Raw genomic sequence first — 23,719 nt, 5'->3', positions numbered from 1 at the left:
GCTACAGTAATCAAGACAGTATGGTACTGGCACAAAAACAGAAATATAGAGGAATGGAACAGAATAGAAAGCCCAGAGATAAACCCACACACATATGGTCACCTTATCTTTGATAAAGGAGGCAAGAATATACATTGGAGAAAGACAGCCTCTTCAATAAGTGGTGCTGGGAAAACTGGACAGGTACATGTGAAAGTATGAAATTAGAACACTCCCTAACATCATACACAAAAATAAACTCAAAATGGATTAAAGACCTAAATGTAAGTCCAGACACCATCAAACTCTTAGAGGAAAACATAGGCAGAACACTCTATGACATAAATCACAGCAAGATCCTTTTTGACCCAGCTCCTAGAGAAATGGAAATAAAAACACAAATAAACAAATGGGACCTAATGAAACTTAAAAGCTTTTGCACAGAAAAGGAAACCATAAACGAGACCAAAAGACAACCCTCAGAATGGGAGAAAATATTTGCAAATGAAGCAACTGACAAAGGATTCATCTCCAAAAGTTACAATCTGCTCATGCAGCTCAATAACAAAAAAACAAACAACCCAATCCAAAAATGGGCAGAAGACCTAAATAGACATTTCTCCAAAGAAGATATACAGATTACCAACAGACACATGAAAGAATGCTCAACATCATTAATCATTAGAGAAATGCAAATCAAAACTACTACAATGAGATATCATCTCACACTGGTCAGAATGGCCATCATCAAAAAATCTAGAAACAATAAATGCTGGAGAGGGTGTGGAGGAAAGGGGGAACCCTCTTGCACTCTTGGTGGGAATGTAAATTGATACAGCCACTATGGAGAACAGTATGGAGGTTCCTTAAAAAACTAAAAATAGAACTACCATACGACCCAGCAATCCCACTACTGGGCATATACCCTGAGAAAACCATAATTCAAAAAGAGTCATGTACCACAATGTTCATTGCAGCTCTATTTACAATAGCCAGGACATGGAAGCAACCTAAGTGTCCATCAACAGATGAATGGATAAAGAAGATGTGGCACATATATACAATGGAATATTACTCAGCCATAAAAAGAAATGAAATGGAGGTATTTGTAATGAGGTGGATGGAGTTAGAGTCTGTCATACAGAGTGAAGTAAGTCAGGAAGAGAAAAACAAATACAGTATGCTAACACATATATATGGAATCTAAGGGAAAAAAAAAAAAAAAAAGGTCATGAAGAACCTAGTGGCAAGACGAGAATAAAGACACAGACCTACTAGAGAATGGACTTGAGGATATGGGGAGGGAGAGGGGTGAGATGTGACAGGGTGAGAGAGTGTCATGGACATATATATACTACCAAATGTAAAATAGGTAGCTAGTGGGAAGCAGCTGCATAGCATGGGGAGATCAGCTCGGTGCTTTGTGATCACCTAGAGGGGTGGGATAGGGAGGGTGGGAGGGAGGGAGATGCAAGAGGGAAGAGATATGGGAACATATGTATATGTATAACTGATTCACTTTTTTATAAAGCAGAAACTAACACACCATTGTAAAGCAATTATACTTCAATAAAGATGTTAAAAAAAAAAAAGAAGAAGATGTGGCACATATATACAATGGATTATTACCAGCCATAAAAAGAAACGAAATTGAGTTATTTGTAGTGAGGTGGATGGACCTAGAGTCTGTCATACAGAGTGAAGTAAGTCAGAAAGGGAAGAACAAATACAGTATGCTAACACATATATATGGAATTTAAGGGAAAAAAAAAAAAAAAAGGCCATGAAGAACCTAGGTGCAAGACGGGAATAAAGACACAGACCTACTAGAGCATGGACTTGAGGATATGGGGAGGGGGAAGGGCAAGCTGTGACAAAGTGAGAGAGTGGCGTGGACATATATACACTACCAAACGTAAAATAGCTAGCTAGTGGGAAGCAGCCGCATAACACAGGGAGATCAGCTAGGTGGTTTGTGACCACCTAGAGAGGTGGGATAGGGAGGGTGGGAGGGAGGGAGACGCAAGAGGGAGGAGATATGGGGACATATGTATATGTATGGCTGATTCACTTTGTTATAAAGCAGAAACTAACACACCATTGTAAAGCAATTATACTCCAATAAAGATGTTAAAAAAAAAGAGCTAGAGGGACTGGGATTCAGGGGAGGCTTTGTTTGAGTGATGAGAATGGAATGAGAGAAAGAGTATTTGAAGAGAGAACTATCTTAAGTTGGGACGTGGGCTCCAAGGCAGAGCTTTGCCTGCAAGAATTTATTGGAGAATGCTCTTAGGAATAACACATATAAGGGAGAGAGAGAGAAGCAGACTTGGGCAGGGGGAATAATTGAATTGTCATATAGTCACAACAGAGCCCTCAGTAAATTTAATGGAGAGTTCTGGAACCTAGATGGCCTCCCTAATTGAGGCAAAGGGGCCCAAACCTCCATATCAACTATCATTAGATGTGGGATGCTCTCCAAAAGGAGACTTAACTTTGAGTGCGGCAGCTCCCTTTGAGGGCAATTATCAAAGAGAGCCTGGCAGCTGGAGGAATGAGTGCCTTCTTCTGGAAAGGGAAGTCCAGGCATCTACCACAGCAGCTGTCATTCATTTGGGGGAATATTGAGAATAGTGATGCTAGGAAGATAGGATTTGAAATGTTCTCCTACTCGTTAAGTGCACACTCCTCCCTCTCCACTTTAGCATTTTCTTTACAACCGAAGTGAATATTAACATTTCTTTCAATTATATCTTTCCATTGTTGTTGAAATCATTATTATTATTATTATTATTATTATTATTATTATTATTATTATTATTATTATTATTATTATTATTTGATTGACCCTATGCAGAAATTGGGCCATATGTGACCGGCTTTATTTCTGGGTTAAATAAATTTTGGAATAGAATTAATTGTGATGGTGACCAAGAAGGGAAAAATATGCAAACAGAAGATGGTAGATTTACTAAGAAAAGAAGGTAATTGAAAAATGGTTGTCTTGGAGAAGTAGAAAAAAGCAGATCTAATAGGGCAGAGAGTGGTGAAGTAGAAGGTTGTCACCAGAGAATAAAACTTCTCCTAGAACACTAGGAGATGGAACAGTTTCGGTCAGGAATTGGCAAACTTTCTTATAAAGGGCCAGATAGTAAATGTTTTAGGCTTTTGGGGTCTTCTGGTCTACTCAACTTTACTGTTGTGTAAAATCAGCCATAGACAATACATAATCGAATGTATGTGACTGTGTTCCAATAAAATTTTATTTACAAAAAAAAAAAACAAGATATTTCATGGCTATGCTATATATTTTATTATATTTTCTAGTTAGTTACTGTTGGTGTAGAAAAGTGCAATTGAGTCTTATAAGTTGATATTGCATCTGACATAATTACTGAACCCTTACTAATCATAATAGTTTGTTGGTTCCTTTTTTATATTATGACTGCTAGAATGAATGACAATTTTCTCTCTTTCTTTCCAGTCCTTATACTCTTGTTTGGTTTTGGTTTAGGTTTTGGTTTTTTCCTTAAAGCATTGGCCAGGTCCGCCACTACTATTTCAAACAATAGTAATAATAGAGAGTATCTTTGTTTTCCTGACCTCAATGGGAATTAGTTTCTCCTTTAGATAATGTTAGTTCTAGAATTTGATACATAACCTTCACCAAATTAAGGAAATTCCCACTCTTCTTGTTTGGCTAGTTTTCATCATAAGAAAACATTGAACTTTATCAAGTCATTTTTCTGTGTAAAATAATATAATTCTATTATTTATCTCCTTAATTCTATAAAGGTAGTGAATTTCTTTGAAGGATTTTTTAATGTTGGATGGTAATTTTGCTTTTGGAGTTAAACCCTACTTGATCATGACGTATTTTAGTACATTGTTGAATTCAGTTGACTAATACTTTATTTAGGATTTTTAAAATCTATATTTATAAAGAAAATGGACATATTATTTTCTAGTTTTAGAACCAAGATTATAGTTGTCTCACAAAATGACCCAGACAGCTTTCCTTTCCCCCCGCATCTCTATTTTCTGGAACATTTTGTATAAGATTAATACTTGGATCTTCTGTGAAATTAGTAGAACTCACCTTTAAAATCATCTAGAATAACAGTATTATTCACAATAGCTAAAAGGTGGAAGCAATCCAAATGTCCATTGATTGATGAATAGATAAACAAAATGTGGTATATATTATACATGCAATGGAATATTATTCAGCTTTAAAAAGGAAAGAAATTCTGAAACATGCTACAGTATGGGTGAACACTGAAGATATAATGCTAAGTGAGATAAACCAGTCACAAAATGACCAATACTGTATGATTCCACTCACATGAGGTACTTAGAGTAGTCAGATTCATAGAGATAGAAAACAGAATGATGATTGCCGGGGAAATGGGGATGAGGGTATTTTTTAATGAGTACAAAGATTCCATTGCAAGATGAGAAGAGTTCTGTGGGTGGATGTTGGTGATGGCAACACTATACACTTAAAAATGGATAAATTGGTAAATTTTATGTTATATGTGTTTTACCAAAATTGTAAAAATCATCTAGGGCTGAGGCTTTGGGGAAGAAGAATTTTTTCACTACCATTTCAATTTCCAAACACTTATTGATTTATTGAGGTCTATAATTTCTTCCTAGGCCATCACTGGAACATTTTTAGGAAGTTATGTGTTTCATCTAGGTTTTCAATTTTATTAGCGTACAGTTGTTGATAATTCTTTTCTGTTATTTTTAATATGTTGTGTCTGGTTTTATTTCACCATTTCACTAGGGATGTCATTTTTATTTCCCTCTTTTTTTTTCTTAATCAGTCTTTCCAGAAGTTTTCTGTCTTCATGAACTTCTAACTTATATTATTTCTGATTTTATTACTACCTTTCTAATTTGTTTTATTTTTTATATATTGTTTAATTTTCAAATACATGGGATTTTAAATTCTAATTTTATTGCATTTGATTAGAAAACATAGAATGTCTGATATTAAACAAATGGAACTTATTAAGGTTTTTTTAGGGCCTGAAACCTTGCTACATAAAATGTAGTCCATGCCAGCAGTACTGGTGTCACCTAGAGGATTGTTAGAAAAGCAGAAACTCAGACCCTTTCCTACCAACTGAAACAAGATTTGCATTTTAACAAGACTTCTGTGATTCATATGCAAATTACAAAGTTTAAGAAGCACTAGCCTAATATTTGAGTAAACGAAGAATCTCAGGAATACTTACACTATTCTAAGGTTCTATTAATGTTCTATTTCTTAATCAGAATGCAGGTACATGGGTATTCATTTTAATATTTTTTTAAAGTACAGAGATACATTTTATATACTTATTTGAATGTATATTTTGAATGTATTCAAAGAAATTTAGCCATGTAGAGTATGAGCAATGCAAATAACTCAATTACAGTGAAAACAGGATGAACTTGCTTTATGTGGATAACTTCACACAGGCCCAGTTAGCTTCATTATAACTAGTTCCAATTCCTTGTGACTAAGAAGTTTATTTTCATTTATAGCAAGATGCATCTCACTTTCAGAAAAATTTTTTAAATGGGCAGATAGGAGGTTGGGAACAGATATTTTTAGAAACACGGTATTTACCAGGCCTGAGCTGGGAATCTTGCAAAGTATGGGATGCCAAATATACAGCCATGCTTGTAAAATTGAGAGCATCACTAACCTAAAATCAGTGGTCTTTCCTTTTATTTTTCAGCCTATGGTGGTAGAAAAAAATGTTGGCACAACTCAGGGCACTGCAGGAAAAAATACAATGTTGATGAAATAATAAAAGCAGTATGTAAAAATCATCAATCCTGCTGCGTTCCAGACCAAGGACAAATGTCTTCAGACAAGAAAGCTACCACATCTCCCGCATCCACATATGGCTCGAGAGGAGATGCTATTGATAGAATTGTAACAAGTAGTATCTGCTACAACCAACTGGGAATAAACATCAGGAATAAAGAAGATTAAAAGTCTGACCCAGCACTGAAAACCAGACCTCTCTCCCAGAAGTTCTTCAAAGCTCATGACTTCCTCTTAGACGTCACTCTCTCTGTCCTCAAAGTGATAGATTAAGTCACACAGGTTAATGCACTGAAGATACCACAATGACCCACTCCCACCCTCCATCAATGTGTAATTTTAGATAAAAAGGTTGTGTAAAGAAGTCCAAAATTTTCCAATATTTCCAGTGATAAACTCCTCAATGCTTTTCTTGAAATTTCAAATTATCTCCATAAGTTTTAATCCATTTTTAGTGTCCCTAGTTTGCAGGTTACCTAGCCACAGCCTTAATTACTTGAAGTATTCCAACACTCATCTTACCATTTGTCCTTCTGTCTTCTCAACAAGTGTTTTGGGATACCAGAGGCATCCCTTCTGTTAGTTCTGCCTCTTGATGGCAGCATAAATGGCCACAATCAAAATTCCAAGTCCCTGTATTTAGGAGAGTAGCTTCTAGGACACCACACGCTTTCTTTATAACAGCAGACACCTCAGGTGAAAGCATCCATTTTACTACTATCTTTGGTCCTAACGCCCTATGTTAATCACTCACTGTAGGAAACTGGCTGGCCCAGGTGTGAGCTATAAGGACTCCTTTTTACCGCAGTTGCTTCAAGGTTGGAATAAAATTTGTTGAAATACTGGCTTCATAGGCACATTTCCTTAACCAAGCCTTGATCACATATGGACATCCAAGGATCAGGATGGCCCCTTAATTGTGGGTGAAAAGATGAGTCATTTTGTCACCTTATTACTGAAAGCTTTATTTGTCTCCCTCTGATGGCACAAAAATATATTCACACCCCATCTCCTGTCAGAGAGGTCCATCCATGCAACTCTACCACATACCTCATTGTTACAAATCTACTAATCTTGTTCTTTCTGAGACCCTGGACTACCCACCACTCAACCCCATATCACTGTCCATGAATTACTATAGATCCATACCTTAGATTCTCCCTCTTTCTACTGAAAAGATTCCCTTACTTATTTCAGGGCCACCTCTAAATTAGGCTATCAAGCAGCACTCCTGGCTGGTGCTAGCATATCATGTAAACCGCTCCACAAACCCAGCCTTGCTTTTTCCTCCTTTGTTAGCTAACCATAGGAATTGATACCATTAGTATGTAATAAAGGAGAGGCAATAAAGCAAGTACCATAGGCATCTGAGCCACTTGCTCCTGCAGTTTATTTCTGCTTTCCATGCCTAGTAAGTCTCAGTTCTGAATATACCATTTCCACCTAACATTGGAGTGTTTCTTCATAGGGGTCAGATAATACCCTATTGATGATGGGAAATTCAAATCTCATTAATTCATTTTTTCAAATTATTATTAAAAGTATTATTACTAGTAATTCTAATATTTTGTCTTTGAAAGTCTTAATCTCTGGCCTATGGTTTCTGCTGGCCTAAATACATGGTGCCCTAATTCCTTGTGTGTTTTATGATTTGGGGCTCTAATCTTTGCATTTTCCTTGGAACTTTACCTGAGTAAATTAGTTGAGTCCTGACACCTGCTTCTGTCAGTTGTCTTTGGCACTTTCTAGTTTGAGACAACTTTAAGCTAAATCATCAGCTTGATTTTTTTTTTTTTTTCAAATCATCCATATACCATGAATTCAGGCTAAGAGACTATGTGAGATCCAGCGAGATCCAGCTGGAGGCTGTAAATTCTCGGTGGAGATTTTTCCTATATACTGAATATCAACGTTCAAGACCAAGCAATTTTCTTTGAAAACATCTGGTGAAGGAGAAGGACTGTTGTATCTTTACAAAGCATACGTAACCCTTTCAGGAAAAAGGTTTATCTAGGAGTTTCCTCTTAGACTCACTCTTTTTCAGACCCTAGGCACTGTCTCCTCTCCCCTGCCAGCTTGCACACTGGCCAAAGTCATGGCAACCAAAGGTCAAGTTCACCTGATTCAGCAAGTGCTTTCAAGACAAAAGTCAACTTTAGTTACTGCCTTCAGAAAAGCACCTGGTTTCACTTGACCTTAATATTCTTTACTTTTTTTGCAAGATCAAGGATGCTTAAGAAGTTTTGTATATATTTTAAATGTTATTTTACATATTTTCAATGGTAGGGTTAATCTGTGTTCTTAGACTATTACTCTGCCAGAAACAAAGGTCCAAAACCAACACTTTTCTCCAGACCATAAGCTTTGTAGTTGCAAGAGGTTGTGTGGTCTCATGGAAGGAAGGACAAAAGAAGATAATTATCAAAGGATGAAACTGTCACTTAATGTCTGAAACCAAAATGCTGAAGTGTTTGATTCTTTCTTAAATAAAATAGAGCCATCCTGGTCAGGCATAGGCTCAATAAGCAGAGCAAAGTGCTGAACTTACATAGCATTTGTGGGAAGCATTTGGGGGAGTAGTGTTGGGTTCAGATGTGAGGATGAGATGATGACAACTTAGAAGTGTGTACACTGAAGTGTATCCAGCGTTGACTGACTGACTTTCAAAGCGTAACACTCTCATGGATAATCTGGCTTTCAGAGGTGTGTTTGCTGAAGCAAGTTGTCACTGATCAATGAGAAAGATTTAAAACCTTTCAAAGTATTTACCTGTTATCATGGCTATAGAACCGTCAGTCTTTCTCCAGGAATGTTGGGGGTGGGGGGTTATTCTCACAAGAGAAGAGAAACTTCAGAGGAATGCAGTGAGGCAAATGACAGAAAAGGAACTCCAAAAGATCAGTGAGAAGGAGCAGCCCAAAAGTTAGGAGGAAAACAAAGAATGAGTGAAGTCACAGAAGCCAAGTTAAGATTTTCAAGGAGGAAATGAACTATGGTTGGAAATGCTACCAAGAGGCAGAGTGGTATATAATTTGAGCAACATCCATGAAAATTTTAAAAACAAAGTCCACTGGTGACCATGGCCACAGTCAGTTCAATAGAACAATAACCAGAAAAGTAAGTTGTAATGAGTTGAGGAGAAGTAGAGAAATAGAAAGATAATTAGCAAGCATAGCTACTCTCCTTTTGACAAAATGGAACTAAAGATGGAGAAAAAATAACATATTAGTAGAGGTAAGACATAAAAAGTAAAATTAGAATTTTACCTTTAAAAGATAGTGTTGGTTGTAATTGAGGGCACAAGCCTCCTAGATTTTCAAGAAGTAAAAGACCTTAACAATCATCAGAAAGAACAACAGCATCCAATGTTCCAATTCCTTTCACAATAATCACCAAATAGATCTTCAGCATCACAACTTGAAACCTTGGCAAGACAACTTATTCTATATTACAACAGCTGGTTAGGAATGTCTTCAATGGGTTAAGATGTATTTGTCTACAAGACCTCCACCTACTGCCCTATGTGTCATTCCCACTAGTGTGGTCCCCCTCTGAGCCCGATATAGCACAGATTAAGCAATGGCTCTGCCTAAACCCTTCAGCACTTCCTCAATTGACTCAAGCACATTCTCTGCCCCATCATTACTGACTGATCTAGATTCTTCTTGTCACTCCAGTTTTTTCCAGCCTTCTCTCTCTCACAGGTTTGGATCCAGAATAGGACAGATATCTCACCATGCAAAACTCAGTCTCACCATGATTTCCAAAGGATGAAAGACACACAAGTGTGGCAGGTTCATGAATTTTAATGAAGGTTATTGGCAGCAGGTTGAAGATGGTGATCACTAGCACTCAAGATATTTTTGGCCAGCGGTTCTCTTGGCTCCAGTCATTTTTTCCCTCTTTGCCAGAAATGTCTATTCTTACGTAGGAATGGAGGCAGCATGATTGATAATTTCTGCAATAGAGGTAGGGTTGTTCAGACTTTTTGCAAGAGGCTCTACAGATTCCCAAGTTACCCATGCATCGAAGGATGTGACGTTTGCCTGGCCAAAAAAAAAAAAAAAAGTTAATTTCTATTTAGCAGTAACAGATCTGACAAATCAGAGAGCATAGTAAAAACATAAAGGGCTAAAACAATAATGAGATACCATGGCACACCTATTAAAATGGCCCAAACCTGGAACATTGAAAACATTAAATGCTGGCAAGGAAGTGGAGCAACAGGAAGTCTCACTCATGGATGGTGAGAATGAAAAATGGTATAGCCATTTTGAAAGACAGTTTGGCTGTTTCTTACAAAGCTAAGCATACTCTGACCATATGATCCTATAATTCCACTCCTTGTTATTTACCCAAAGGACTTGAAATTTTATGTCCAGACAAAAATCTGCACACAGATGTTTATAATAGCTTAATTTATAAATGCCAAAATTTGGAGGCAACCAAGATGCCCTTCAGTAGGTGAGAGGATAAATAAACCATGATACATCCAGACAACAGAATATTATTCAGGGCTAAAAAAAGAAATGAGCTATCAAACTATGAACAGACATGGAGGAAGCTTAAATGCATGTTACCAAGTGAAAGAAGCCAAACTGAGAAGGTTACATACTGTATGGTTCCAACTATACAACATTCTGGAAAGGATACAATAAAAAGATCAGTGGTTGCCAGGGGTTGGAATGGGGGAAGAGATGAGTAGGTAGAGCACAGAGGATGTGGGGCGTGGTGAAAGTACTCTATGTGATACTATAATGTTGGATTCATGTCATTATATATTTGTCCAAACTCATAAAATGTACAACACCAAGAGTGAATCTTAATGTCACAGATCTTAATGTAAACTATGGGCTTGGGGTGATTATGATGTGTCAATGTAGATTCATCAATTGTAATAAAGTACCACTCTGGTGGGAGATGTTAGTAATAGGGGAGGCTGTGCATGAGGGGGGCAGAGAGCATATGGGAAATCTCTGTGCCGCCTTCTCAATTTTGCTGTGAATCTAAAACTGGCCTAAAAAAATAGTCTTTTTTTAATGAATACCTTAAAAAATAAAAAAAGCTGTTATGAACATTTATCTACAGGTTTTGGAACTAAATTTTCATTTCTCTGGAATAAATGCCTAAGAGTGCATTTGCTGGGTAGTATGGTCATTGTATATTTAGTTTAGTTTTTTTTAAAAGAAACTGCCAAACTATTTTCCAGAGTGTGGTTGTACCATTTAACATTCACAGCATTGTATAAAAGATTCAGTTTCTCTGCATCCTTGTCAGCATTTGGTATTGTCACTATTTTTAATTTTAACTGTTCTAATAGGTATGCAGGTAATCACATTGTGGTCTTAATTTGCATTTTCCTAATTGCTAATGATGTTGGACATCTTTTTATGTGCTTATTTGCCATCTATATATCCTCTTCAGGGAAATATCTTTTCATGTTTTTCTTCCAATTGGATTGCGTGCTTTTTTCTGTTGAGTTTTGAGAGTTGTTTCTATATTCTAGATACAAGTTCTTTGTCACATATGTGGTTTGCAAATATTTCTCCCAATCTGTAATTTGTCTTTTCATCTACCCTTTTCACAGGGTCTCTCAGAGTGAAAGTTTTAAATTTTGATTAAGTCCAATTTATTGGGTTTTTTTTCTTTTATGAATTGTGCTCTTCATCTCTAAGAACTTCTCACCTAGCCCTAGATCTGAAAGTTTTTCCTATTTTTTCTTCTAGAAGTTTACATTTTACATTTAAATCTATGATCCATTTTGAGTTGATTTTTGTGTAAGTTGTGAGGTTTAGATTGAGAGTCTATTTTTTTTTTTTTTTTTTGCCTACAGATATCCAATTGCTACAGCAACATTTGTTGAAAAAGATATCTCTCTTCCATTGGATTGCTTTTGCACATTTGTGAAAAATCAGTTGGTTTCACTTGTGTAGGGCTATTTCTGAGTTTCCTATTCTGTTTCATTGATCTGTGCATCTTATCTCTCCACCAGGACCACACAATCTTGGTTACTTTAGCTATATACGTCTTGAAATCTGGTAGAATGATTCCTCCAACTTTGTTCTTTGTTTTAGCTATTCTCATTCCTTTGCTGATTTCTCTACAGATGAGATATAGACAGAATAATCTTGTCTATATCCGCAAAAAACCTTTCTGTGATTTTCTTAGAAATTCTGTTAAATGTATCTATCAATTTAAGGAGAATTGACATCTTTCCTAGTTGAATCTTACAATCTATAATCACAGTATGTCTCTTCATTTATTTATATCTTCTTCGGTTTTTTTATCAGCATTTTATAATTTTCAGCCTACAATTTCTGTATATGTTTTATTAGATATACACTTAAACATTTTATTTTTTTGGAATGATTGTGAATGATAATGTGTTTTTAATTTCAGTGTTCATATGTTCAGTGATAAGATATAGAAATATAATTGATTTTTATATGTTTATCTTGTATCCTGTGATCTTGCTAAACTTACTTATTAGTTCTAGATTTTTTTGTAGATTGCTTTGTATTTTCTACATAAACCATTATGACATCTGCAAATACAGTTTTATTCCTTCCTTTCTAATCTGAATGCCTTTATTTCCTTTTCTTGCCTTAAGGCACTGGCTAGAACTCCCCAGAATTAAAAGGAATGATCTATCTATCCACATAACTTGGATGGATCTCAAGAACATAATGTTGAGTGAAAAAAGCCAATCTCAAAAGATCAAATATGATTCTATTTATACAACAGTCTTAAAAAGACAAAATTATAGAGATGAGAAAAAGATGAGTGGTTGTCAGGGATTAGGGATAGCGACAGAGGGTGAGGGCAGAGAGGAGAGTCTGTGCCACTAGAAAGGAGTAGCAGGAGGGAGATCTTTATGGTGATAGAATAATCTTGATTATAATGATGGTTACATTACACTTGTGATAAAATGTCATGGAAGTATGCACATGCATTGCACCAATAGCAGTTGTACTGCTGTACAAACAGAAGCTGAACTGAGCTTAAGCTACACCAGCAGGCCTATGTATCAACCCCAGGAAAGGTCCAGGACAGGCACCCAGTCTTCCCTGTTTTGGGGTCACAATGCGTCTACAGCTGCCAGGTAAACGCCCCCATCCCAGGGGGTCTACTCTTCACTGACCAAGTTTCTAATCCTCTTCACCCCTCAGCCTACAAGGAAAAAAAAGAGATTCAAGGAGGCCTTATAAGCACAAAAATGACACTCTTCCTGTCATATCTCCTGGAGATAAAATCCCTTTCTACTTTCCTTGAGAAGGAGGGCCAATGTGAGATTTGCATCCAAAAGAAGGGTGCATTTAAGATGGTAGAGCAGGCAGGCAAGCCTGCTTCAAACTTTCCCCCAGGAGAGAGGCCTTGGCACTGCTGAAAGGGGTTTCAAAGGTGCTCAAACTAACCTCAAAACTTTTGTCAGGGTCTTTGCAGCTCCTAACACCTGCCCTCCTATCAGCCCCATATCACTGTGTGCCACCGCTCACTGTATCACCCATGGCAACCTAACGTCACCTTCAATGTTCCTGCAGCCCTCTCACCAGAAGTCAGAGAGAACCTGCTTATTAATCCCAGCATTGTCTTGGACCTGCTTATGAACATAGGTCACTTTTCCTCCTTGGGCCTCCGTTTCCCCAACTGTGAAATGAGAAGACAGGGGAAAGTTGCATAGATCAGAGATTCTCACAGTTTGAGGGCTATCTGGAATCGAGAAAGTTTGACAGGGAGTTGTGGGGGTGGGGGTCTTATCTCCCAAAAGAATAATCTAAGGGAATTTTCAAAATTTCACATGCCCAGACTCTAAGTCCAGAGATTCAAACAAAGGGGTTAAGTGTCTTCTGAAGACTTATGGTGGCTCAACAGTGAGCTCCAAGCCCTTTTTTCACCCCCACCATCCTATCACTCCTGATGGTTGTCTCTACGTAAAACACAGAGGAGTTTCTTAATAAATGTTGTTGACTGAGTGTAGAGTCCATGCCTCATAATGAATTAATTTTGTGGGAGCATGAAAGGCTGTGTGTGAAGAAGTTAACACCAGGCCCCAGGTATTGGGGAATCCCTAGACTCTTCCCTCTCACGCTGTGAAATCTATGTGTTTTAAGAGCAAACACTAATGAATGAATTATAAGAATCCACTTGAGCAAGACCCAGGAGCTGCTCTGCAACCTTCCTAACATGGCCAGCTAGAGCCAAATATACCTGAGGCAGTGGTCCTCTGATCCCTCTAGCCCAGAAAGGATCCCTCGCTGATTCATGCCTGGTGCACCAGCCATGTGTACACCCTCCCCAAATCCATTCATGCTTTCACACAGGAATTCATCTTTCACCTATTCATTCACCCACGAAACACTAAGTCACGTCTGACCTGAGGGCTGGGCTTAACACCAGGCATACAGATGTAAATAAGATGTTGTCTCAACCCCTAAGGCTTTCCATCTGGTATGTGTGTATTTGGGGATTAGTGAGAAGGGGACAGTGATTGAAATAATTACACAAGAACATGATATGTGCCATACCTTCTTAAGAATGACACTTTGTGAAGCCAGTCAGAACTTATTTGAGGGCTTCCCTGGTGGCGCAGTGGTTGAGAATCTGCCTGCCAATGCAGGGGACACGGGTTCGAGCCCTGGTCTGGGAAGATCCCACATGCCGCGGGGCAACTGGGCCCGTGAGCCACAACTACTGAGCCTGCGCGTCTGGAGCCTGTGCTCCGCAACAAGAGAGGCCGCGACAGTGAGAGGCCCGCGCACCGCGATGAAGAGTGGCCCCCGCTTGCTGCAACTAGAGAAAGCCCTCGCACAGAAACGAAGACCCAACACAGCCAAAGATAAATAAATTTAAAAAAATAAAATAAAATTAATTAAAAAAAAAAAGGAACTTACTTTGAACCCCTGCTCTATCTTAATGCTGTGTGACCTTGGCTAATTATATCACCTCTCTAGACCTCAGTTTCCTCATCGGTAAGATAGGGATAATAAGAGGATTGTATAAGAACAGGATGATTTCAGGCCTATAAACACCAAGCACAGTGCCTGGCACATAAGAGGTGTCAATGGTAACTATTATATACCTACTATTATTATAATAATTAAGAAATAGTGAGAGCTTATGTAAAGGCTTTCAATGGAAGGGACATTAACTGGGCTCTGCAGGGTGAGAAGGAGTTCATCACAGAGATAAGCCTGGTGATGGGGACAAGGTGGAAGGGAACCATGGGCCAAGGCAGCATGAGGGGCAGTGGAGGACGGTGAGAGCTGAAGAGAAAGTCTGTGAGTGGCAGTCATGGGAAATGAAGCTGGGCCACCATGTGAAGGTCTTGAATGCCCAATCCTGAGCAGTGAGGACCAAAGGAAGATATCTAAGCAGGAGAGCAACATAGTCAGATGAATTTCCCAGAAAGAATCCTTCTGACAACAGAGGCTAAAGCAAAGAAAATCTGGAGGCAGGGAGGCCAGCAAGGAAGTATCTTGGATGGTCCCATCCAGGGCCTCAAGGCACAGGTAGCTCTGGTGTGCAACCTGAGAGTCCCCAGATCACAGACAGGCATTGAGACTGTGAAAGCACAGGTTCTGCAGCTCCTGCCTCTGAAGTGGGCTTGGAGATGGGTTATGAGGCAGAACAGGATCTGAATTCCAGACACAGCCCTAATGGTTGTGGGTCCAGGGACAAGAATACAAATGGAGGCTCTTGTATCATATGTTTGAATATTTAACAATTATAAGTCAAACTAACAAATGGGATAAAGAATTGCCCTTTATGAAATGTCCCTTCACAATGACCTGAAAGGTCAGATCTGGATTTATAATTCTTGGATTCTTCAGAGTTCCATGCAGCACAAGGGGAGCTGGCTCAGCTCACAGCCCAGATCTCTTCCTGCCTAACCCCAGCTCCGCCCAATTCTGTGAGGAGTCTCATGCACAGATGTGAACACTCCACCCTGAACATCCAAGCTCTGCCCACAGCCCCTGCAAAGAGGAATGTCCCTTGGCACTCCTCCTGCTTAGGGGTGCACCCAGAGTGGACCCCACCCTCCAAGGGTAAGCCTGGGGGAAAAGCCCATGCAGTCCCTGAAAGCAGGCACAAGGGTGCTTTGGGTGAGGAATACCAGGCCCCACATACTCAAAGCATGGTCTAGTGGAGCGGAGGGGAGGGCGGGCACTATCTCTAGGTGGATATATTCCCATTGTCCCCTACAACTCTTCACCCTATGAGGAGACACTTAGCCAGAGGAAGCCCAGAGTAGGACCAGGATCAGAGGAGGAGAGGTCTCTCCTTCCAGAGTCTAAGAGCAGAAATATTGAAATGAGAAAAATTATCTCCATGGATATGAATGAACTCCCTCTATCTGTCTCTGTGTCCTGCACCAAGCTTCACAGAGTATTCTTGGTCTCTGACCTCACTGTGGAGAACACAGTTCAGGGACGAATGACTGTGCTGGATAAAGGAGACCCAGAGAAGAGGATGTGAGATAACAAAGCCTGGGAAGACACTCAGGTCCTCTAGATTTCCAATCAGAATTCTTCATTGTTCCCCATGGTTTAGTCTTCTCCCAAACTAAAGTCTTAGTTCAAATGAGACAGGTGTCTGTCTTCCTCAGAGTCTAACATAGTTAGAAGGCACACAGAACATATTCTTCACATACTTGAATAAAGCAGTGAGCAATAGCAACAGCTAACATTTACTGAGGGCTTACTATGTACTGGGCACTGTGCTCTACATTGTCTCATTTCATTCTCACCACAATCCAAGATAGATTTTGTTAATCCAATTTTAAAGATGGGGAAGCTGAAGTTCTGAGAGGTGTAGGTGTATAGAGTCTAACAGTGGTAAGGGGCCTAGCTGAGGTGAATGAATGAATAAATAAATGCACAGAAGAACATAAAAAACAACTGATGAACAAATTCAATTATAAATGAGTAAATTTATGTGCTTTATCTTTTTTTAGTACTTGGAAACCTTCTGATCTTTGGGGCTGTGAGCTCTCAAGCATCAAAAGGCATGTCAGCCAACTTCCCTAGAAATCCAAGGATTTGGGCTCTGCTCAGTCCCTGCCCACCCCAGCTCATTCACCCCCAAGACAGACCAACTCTCCCATCCCAAGGATGCTCCCACTCTCCAGGTAGCAGCTGTGTCTTTAAGTCTCTTGGCTTCCCACACATGCTCCTCAATCCACTCCTGATCCAATATCCTTTCCTGCATCTGGTAGATGAGGAACCATGTTCAAGACTGTAATCATCACCCCATTGCCTTGGCCCACCCCCATTGGCTTCTCTCTGCTAACTCTTAACGTCCTTCCTACCATCCCCTTACCCTCAATCCATTTGGAGTATCATTCCTCATGAATGACAGACACAAGAAACAGATCTGTGAGTTTTAATGGAATGTAGGAACTAAGGAACCTGAAGCAAAGTCATTTCTATCCACGATTTCCATGTATCTTCCCTGTATTGTCAGGTTTGGCCATGGCCTACTTGTTCATTCGCACGAGGAGTGGTCCAAGGGAGCATTCGATCAATTGTCATTGGTACAATTGTCAAATAGCGACTAAGGATACAGCACCATTTACGATTTGAGCAACGTGTGATGCTGTCTTCATCACTTTTGCACACCAACCGGCATTGTCCATTCAGCCAACAGTCTGTTACTGGGCATAGGAACAACCATTAAGTAGATGTTAGTATCCCTCAAGTGGAGAGACAAGAAGAGGCAGAGGAGGAGCAGGAGGTCAGGGGAGAAGGGGAGGGAGAGAGTTAAGTAGGTAGTGTTAGACCCAATCCCAGGAAAGGAGAGAAGAGATCTTGCAAGGGGAAAGAACTGAGATAATTGTTCCAAGGTTGGGAACTCAAGGTTTTTAAGAAAGCCTTCTTCAGAAACCCAACTTTCTGTCTTCCTATCCCACAACTTCCTACTCCTAACTTTGAGATCAAATGATGCCAATGAAGTTCCTACTTGATGGTGCTTGAGAATAATGGGAAAAAGACAATGAACATCTGTCTTATTAGGGAATGGAGGAGATTCACCCATGTTTCCACAGATTCGGCTTATTATCAGTTGTCTAGATTGAACCCAACAAGTCCCAGCTCCAGCCATAGCCCAATCTCCAATCCTCCTTGACCCCATATTCACCCAATTCAAACTGAAATACCAGTCCAATCTTAATTAGAACTCCCAGCCTTACCCAACTCAATGCCTCTGGAGCCCCAACTCCAAGCCAAACCCAAATCTAATCAAGTCACCAACCTCAATCCTGAGCAACAGTCCATCACCTAGCTGAACCTCAAACACCCTGCACCATCCAGTACCAACTCACAACCTCAGCTCAAGCCCCAATCTAATCCCCAGCACCAGCTCCACTCAACCAAAAATCCCATGTCCCCTCCAGCCTACTCCAAACCATCAAGGAAGCCCAGCTCCTCACCTCTGGCTCATCCTCATCTTCCCTCTATTATTCCAATCCCAAAGTCTTTCCACCTCATCACAACTCACCCCCAGCCTTCAGTGTAATCTCCCAAAGCCCCCAAGGAGTCCCCAACCTGCACCAGACCCTTCACCCCTAAACCCTCTTCCAAGATTCCAGCAGAATACTAGCTTGCTCTTAAGTGTTAGGTGCTCCAAACATCTATCATCCCACCACCTTGGCAAAAATGAACCAGGGAGAGATGTGGACATGAGATGATTGTGAGAAAACCTCCCAAAGTCACATGAAATGAGAAAAGCCTTCAGATGCTGCCCACAGTGAGGGGGAAGAGGAAGGGGAGAAGTGTATGACCAAGATCCCAGACATCTGAGAGACACCCAAGTTACCTGATACCACTGGTTCCATGGTCAGAAGGATGGCAAGAAACAGGAAAAGAAACTTCATGGCTGGAAGGTCACAGGAGAAGGAGGTGGCTGTGCTGCAGGGTATGGAAATAGAGTTCTCCTCCACAGGGATGAGCCTTGCTTTTATTGGCAGGACCGTGGCCAGTGAATTATAGCAGAAGAGGATTTATATCAGATCAGCCAAGCCAAAGGACAATGTGTAGCAAATGTCGTAACAAAGCACAAGACGAGAGTACGGGAAACTGGCCAGCATCGATGCCAAAAAATGCCTTTTTTCCCTCCGGGTAAGGAGACAGGCAAATTAAAGCCATTCGGCCTTTTGAGACTCACAAAGGAATTAATTATTTAAAGCATAAATGCAAATCAAGAAACATTTAATTTTTAAAAAATAGTTATTCTCAACTTTCTAACAGAAAGATACACACGTGTATGTCTTTCTGAACCTTGAACTTGCCAATCTCATACCCAGTTCAAACCCTTAGCATTTGTAATTTGTTCTTCCTGAAAAGTTCTTCCTTCAGAGCTTCCCATGGCTGGCTCCTGTTCATCATTCAGTCTCATCTTAAATGTCACTTTCTTGGAGAGGCTTTCCCTGGTCACCTTAGATTAACAGTACTCCCACCCACAGTCACTCTGCATCATAATAACTTTTGTGACCTTCATACAGTTATCTGTTTGGTTTTTTTTTTTTAGCATCTTTATTGGAGTATAATTGCTTTACAATGCTGTGTTCGTTTCTGCTGTATAACAAAGTGAATCAGCTATACATATATCCCCATATCTGTTCCCTCTTTCGTCTCCCTCCTACCCTCCCTATCTCATCCCTCTAGGTGGACACAAAGCACCGAGCTGATCTCCCTGTGCTATGCGGCTGCTTCCCACTAGCTATCTATTTTACATTTGGTAGTGTATATATGTCCATGCCACTCTCTCACTTTGTCCCAGCTTACCCTTCCCCCTCCCCATATCCTCAAGCCCATTCTCTATGTCTGCGTCTTTACTCCTGTCCTGCCCCTAGGTTCTTCAGAACCTTTTTTTTTTTTTTTTTTTTTTTTAGATTTCATATATATGTGTTAGCATATGGTATTTGATTTTCTCTTTCTGATTTACTTCACTCTGCATGACAGTCTCTAGGTCCATCCACCTTACTACAAATAACTCAGTTTCGTTTCTTTTTTTTTTTTCCAGTTTTTTTTTTTTTTTTTTTTTTTATTTATTTATGAGCCCTGGTCTGGGAAGATTTAATTAAATAGAAGAACTTTTGTAAATTGTTTAGCAAAGTACCTGACACATAGTAGTGCTGAATAATTAGTAACTATGATTGTTTTTCATCATTGTTAGTATTATCATTCTCATATTTATCATTATTATCATCATCCTCAGAACAATCCTCAGAAGTGGAAATCATAAACCTCCAACTCACACGTGACAAAATTGAGACTTAGGTAAAGTGAACAGCTCAACGGCCACCTGGGTGGGGAGAAGAGTGGAGAATAGAAAGCAGATTTCCAAAGAGGAAATTCAGGAGAATGGTTGGTAAGCAGCTGTGGCTGTGAATGTTTTAAATAGAAGGGGAGGTGAGGCAGACACCAAACCACCATACAGGACCTTCAATGCCATGCTCAGGGGTTTGGAATTCATCTGTAAGCAATGGGAAATAGTAAGATCTTTTAGAGAGGAACATGGTGGCATGGTCAGATTTTTTTTTCTTTACCTAGAAAAATCACTCTGCAGTCCGTGTTGAAGATAATTGCCAGGGCAGAGGCAAGAAAGGGAAGATTTACTAAAGAGGCTATTTCTTCCCCGGGAAATCACAGGGCCTTCAACATAACTGAGAGGGATAAACAAAAGGAGTGTGAGAGAAGAAAAACACCACTGAAAGCTGGAACTCTCAGAGAAGACACCCTCCTCCAAGCTGTGGGAGTAGCCACAGTCACCAGCTAATGAGCACTGACTCTCTGTTAGGTTGGTGACAAGTATTTCACAGGTATAGCCTCACTTCATCCTCACACAACCAGATAGAGTTTTTCCCACATTGTACTAGCTTGAAAACTAAAATTGAGAAGTGCAAGCAATTTGCCCAAGTGACCAAATGGGGAATCCAGGATTTGAACGCAAGTCTGACTGGCTCCCAATTATGGTGTTTCTATCCACAACCTGGTCTCCTATTGTTTCTTCAGACTTGGGCTAGCAGGGGTCCCAGTTAAGCGAGGAAGCCAGTCAGAAGGAAACCTTTAGTGATTCTTGCCTAGAAAAATTTGAAGTCTTTGCAGAAAGAAGGTAGAGGTAAGATCAGAGAAATGAAGGTCATTTGTTTGTGACCCTCCTTATTTTATAACAGGTTTACTGAAGTATAATTTACATGCCATAAAATCCACTCATTAAGTGTACAATGCAATGAGTTTTATAGAGTTGTATAATACCACTGTCACTATAGTCCAATCTTGAATGTTTCCATCACCCCAAAAATATCCTCCGTACCCATTTGTAGTTACTACCCACTCCATCCCCAGCCATGATGAAACCACTTTCTTTTTTTTTTTTTTTTTGGCTGTGTTGGGTCTTCGTTTCTGTGCGAGGGCTTTCTCTAGTTGCGGCAAGTGGGGGCCACTCTTCATCGCGGTGCGCGGGCTTCTCACTGTCGCGGCCTCTCTTGTTGCAGAGCACAGGCTCCAGACGCGCAGGCTCAGTAGTTGTGGCTCACGGGCCTAGTCGCTCCGCGGCATGTGGGATCTTCCCAGACCGGGGCTCGAACCCGTGTCCCCTGCATTAGCAGGCAGACTCTCAACCACTGCGCCACCAGGGAAGCCCCCACTTTTTATAATAATATCATCGACCATGTATTAAGCATCATCTGGGGTTAATCCTCACAAGGAGATACGTATGGCTAAGGAGGAAGCCATCGCTCAGAGAGATAAAATGACTGAACCAGGGGCCCTGAGGGGGTCAGTGTTCAAATCCAGAACTCTCCCCAAAAGGACCCAGACCAAGGGGAAGGTCCTGAGGAAATGTATTTGTAAAAATGTGGGAAATGTATCATTTTTTAAGCTGAGGGGAAATACACTGTGTAACCAGAGATATTGAAAATACAAAAGAAGAGGGTGTTTGCTGATGGAGAAAAATTCAAGCAGCAACAGGAGATGGAGTCAAAGAATTAAATAAAAACACTAGACCTTAACAGAGGGAGACCTCTTTTTGAGAGAAAGGGGGTTTACAGAATGACTTCATAGCATTGTCCTTAAAACCTTAAACTTTTATGTCAAGCAGACCTGAATTCAAATTCGGCCTCTGCGACTTGCTATCTGTGTGACTGCTGTAGATATTTGTCTCTTCTGTTTTGGTTTTTTTTGCCTGTCTACCATCTGTATCCATCTTCCCATTTGGGATAATCCACTCACCATAGCAGTCTTGGGAAGGGGTAGTGCCGCCTCCCATAGTTCAAACACTTGTTTTCCTTGCAGCCGAGATGTGAGCACGTGGCCTAGGCTCAGCCAATCAGATGCTCCGGATTCCAGGAAGCAGTAACAGTGGAGGGTTTATCTTAGCAAAAGAACCGCAGTGATATCCAGTGTCGGGGCAGTAGGGAAGCATGGCAACTAGGAGTGGAGCTCAGGGTCCCAAGCAATGGGGATCAGTGGCAGCTGTGTCCTCACTGAACTGGGTCTGAAGGGTGATTCTTCATTCTAGCTCTTCCTATCCCACCATTTTCTCAGCGTGACTCTGTGCATTCTCTGAGCTGCCAAATAGTCAAAGTTTCCTTTGCTAAAAACCCTGGCAAGTTGTTTAACCAATTTGAGGATGATAATCATGTCTACCTGGTGGTTTGTTGTGACCTTGAAGTGGTTAAAAATGCCTATCCAGTGTTTGGCACAGTGCCTGGCAGGTAGTAAGTGCTCAATACATTTTAGTTACAATTTCTTTGTTTTGAGGTGAGAGAGAAAGGAATGGGAACCTTGAGCAGGTTTGGCCTCTACTGTCTCAGTGAAAGTGGAGCTAAGTTCCTCTGCTGGGTGGGTGGATGGGGCTTGGAGAAAACGGATAGTCTAGAGAAGCCACTGTGGGTGACAGAGGAGAGAGCTGCGAGGGTAAAAGCTGAGAGGGAGGCCGGGGCTGGACGGCCCAACAGGAAAACAGCACATGCTCAGAACCCCCGGCAAGGCACAGGCCAAAAATAAAGTAAGAGAATCTGAAAACCCATTTTAATTTCAGCATAAGAAAATGTTTCGTGTCATTTCACAGATGTTCATTTTTATTCCAGAGTTGAGTATTGCTTTATTTTGAAAGCTACTTGGGCAGCACCGGGCACTTCTCTGTGTTTAAGATCACTCACTCCAGCTGTTGGCAGGACTTGCTCGGTGTGCAGTGGTGCTGATCAGGATGAGGGAGTGTGGGGGGCACCATCCAGCCGTGTGATGGAGATGCCAGGCATTGGGTTTGGTCTGGGGTTGGGGGCTGAGTATCTTACCATGTATCCTTAAGTATGTCATTCAGTGTCTGCAGGACTCAGCATTGAATGAGACAACATAGCAAAATGTTGACAAGCCTGTATTCTGAAGTTAGACTCCTGGCTGTGTTACCTTGGAAATTTTAATTAACTCTGTACCTGTTTCCTCAGCTATACAATGGGGTAATAATAGTACTTATTTCATAAGTTTGTTAATGAGGATCAAATGAGTGAATACACTTAGAACACCACCTGACATTTAGTGACTGCAGTACCTGGTGTGATTATTGTAATAAACCAGAAGTTTCCAACCCAGAGGTTCCAGGCCCTTCCTGATTACAGCTCTTTGCAATATTTCATAAGCCCCCTTATGAATCCTTGTATACACAGATTGCCCAAGAAACACTGCAATGATTCAGAGAAATGGCCTTGACTGAGATAAGGAGAAACTGAAAAAGATGGTTTCATAGCTATAGCACGTTTATGTTTGGGTGTCTGGGTTTATGTTTGTATTGCATTTTGTTTATATGTACTTATCTGTATGCATATAAATCTGAGCATAGCTGTGTATGCTCAAATTTTGTGTATTTTATGTTTATTTTGTGCATGTGTTATTTGTAAGTATTTTGTGTATGTGA

At 40.2% G+C, this 23,719-nt stretch overlaps 1 protein-coding gene across 1 annotated transcript; it reads right to left on the bottom strand.

Moving 5' to 3' along the window:
* Positions 1-1,820: 1,820 nt before the first annotated feature.
* On the bottom strand, positions 1,821-22,138 carry LOC309645123 (beta-defensin 119). Its single transcript, XM_082429757.1, has 2 exons — positions 18,620-22,138; positions 1,821-9,852 (listed from the first exon to the last, which is right to left on the bottom strand). Exons 1-2 carry the CDS (start codon positions 18,675-18,677, stop codon positions 9,659-9,661), a joined length of 252 nt encoding a protein of 83 aa, XP_082285883.1. The 5' UTR covers positions 18,678-22,138; the 3' UTR covers positions 1,821-9,658.
* Positions 22,139-23,719: the final 1,581 nt, after the last annotated feature.

The sequence above is a fragment of the Balaenoptera physalus genome (genome assembly GCF_965194825.1).
Source record: "Balaenoptera physalus genome assembly, chromosome: 16".
Classification (NCBI taxonomy): domain Eukaryota; kingdom Metazoa; phylum Chordata; class Mammalia; order Artiodactyla; family Balaenopteridae; genus Balaenoptera; species Balaenoptera physalus.
This window is presented reverse-complemented; position numbering and strand designations above follow the sequence as displayed.

Excerpts from the sequence above, each read along its gene's own strand:
- LOC309645123 (XM_082429757.1), bottom strand. The coding sequence starts at position 18,677 with ATGAAGTTTCTTTTCCTGTTTCTTGCCATCCTTCTGACCATGGAACCA. Across the intron at positions 9,853-18,619 it reads CATGGAACCAGTGGTATCAG|GCAAACGTCACATCCTTCGA; the intron begins GTAACTTGGGTG and ends TTTTTTGGCCAG.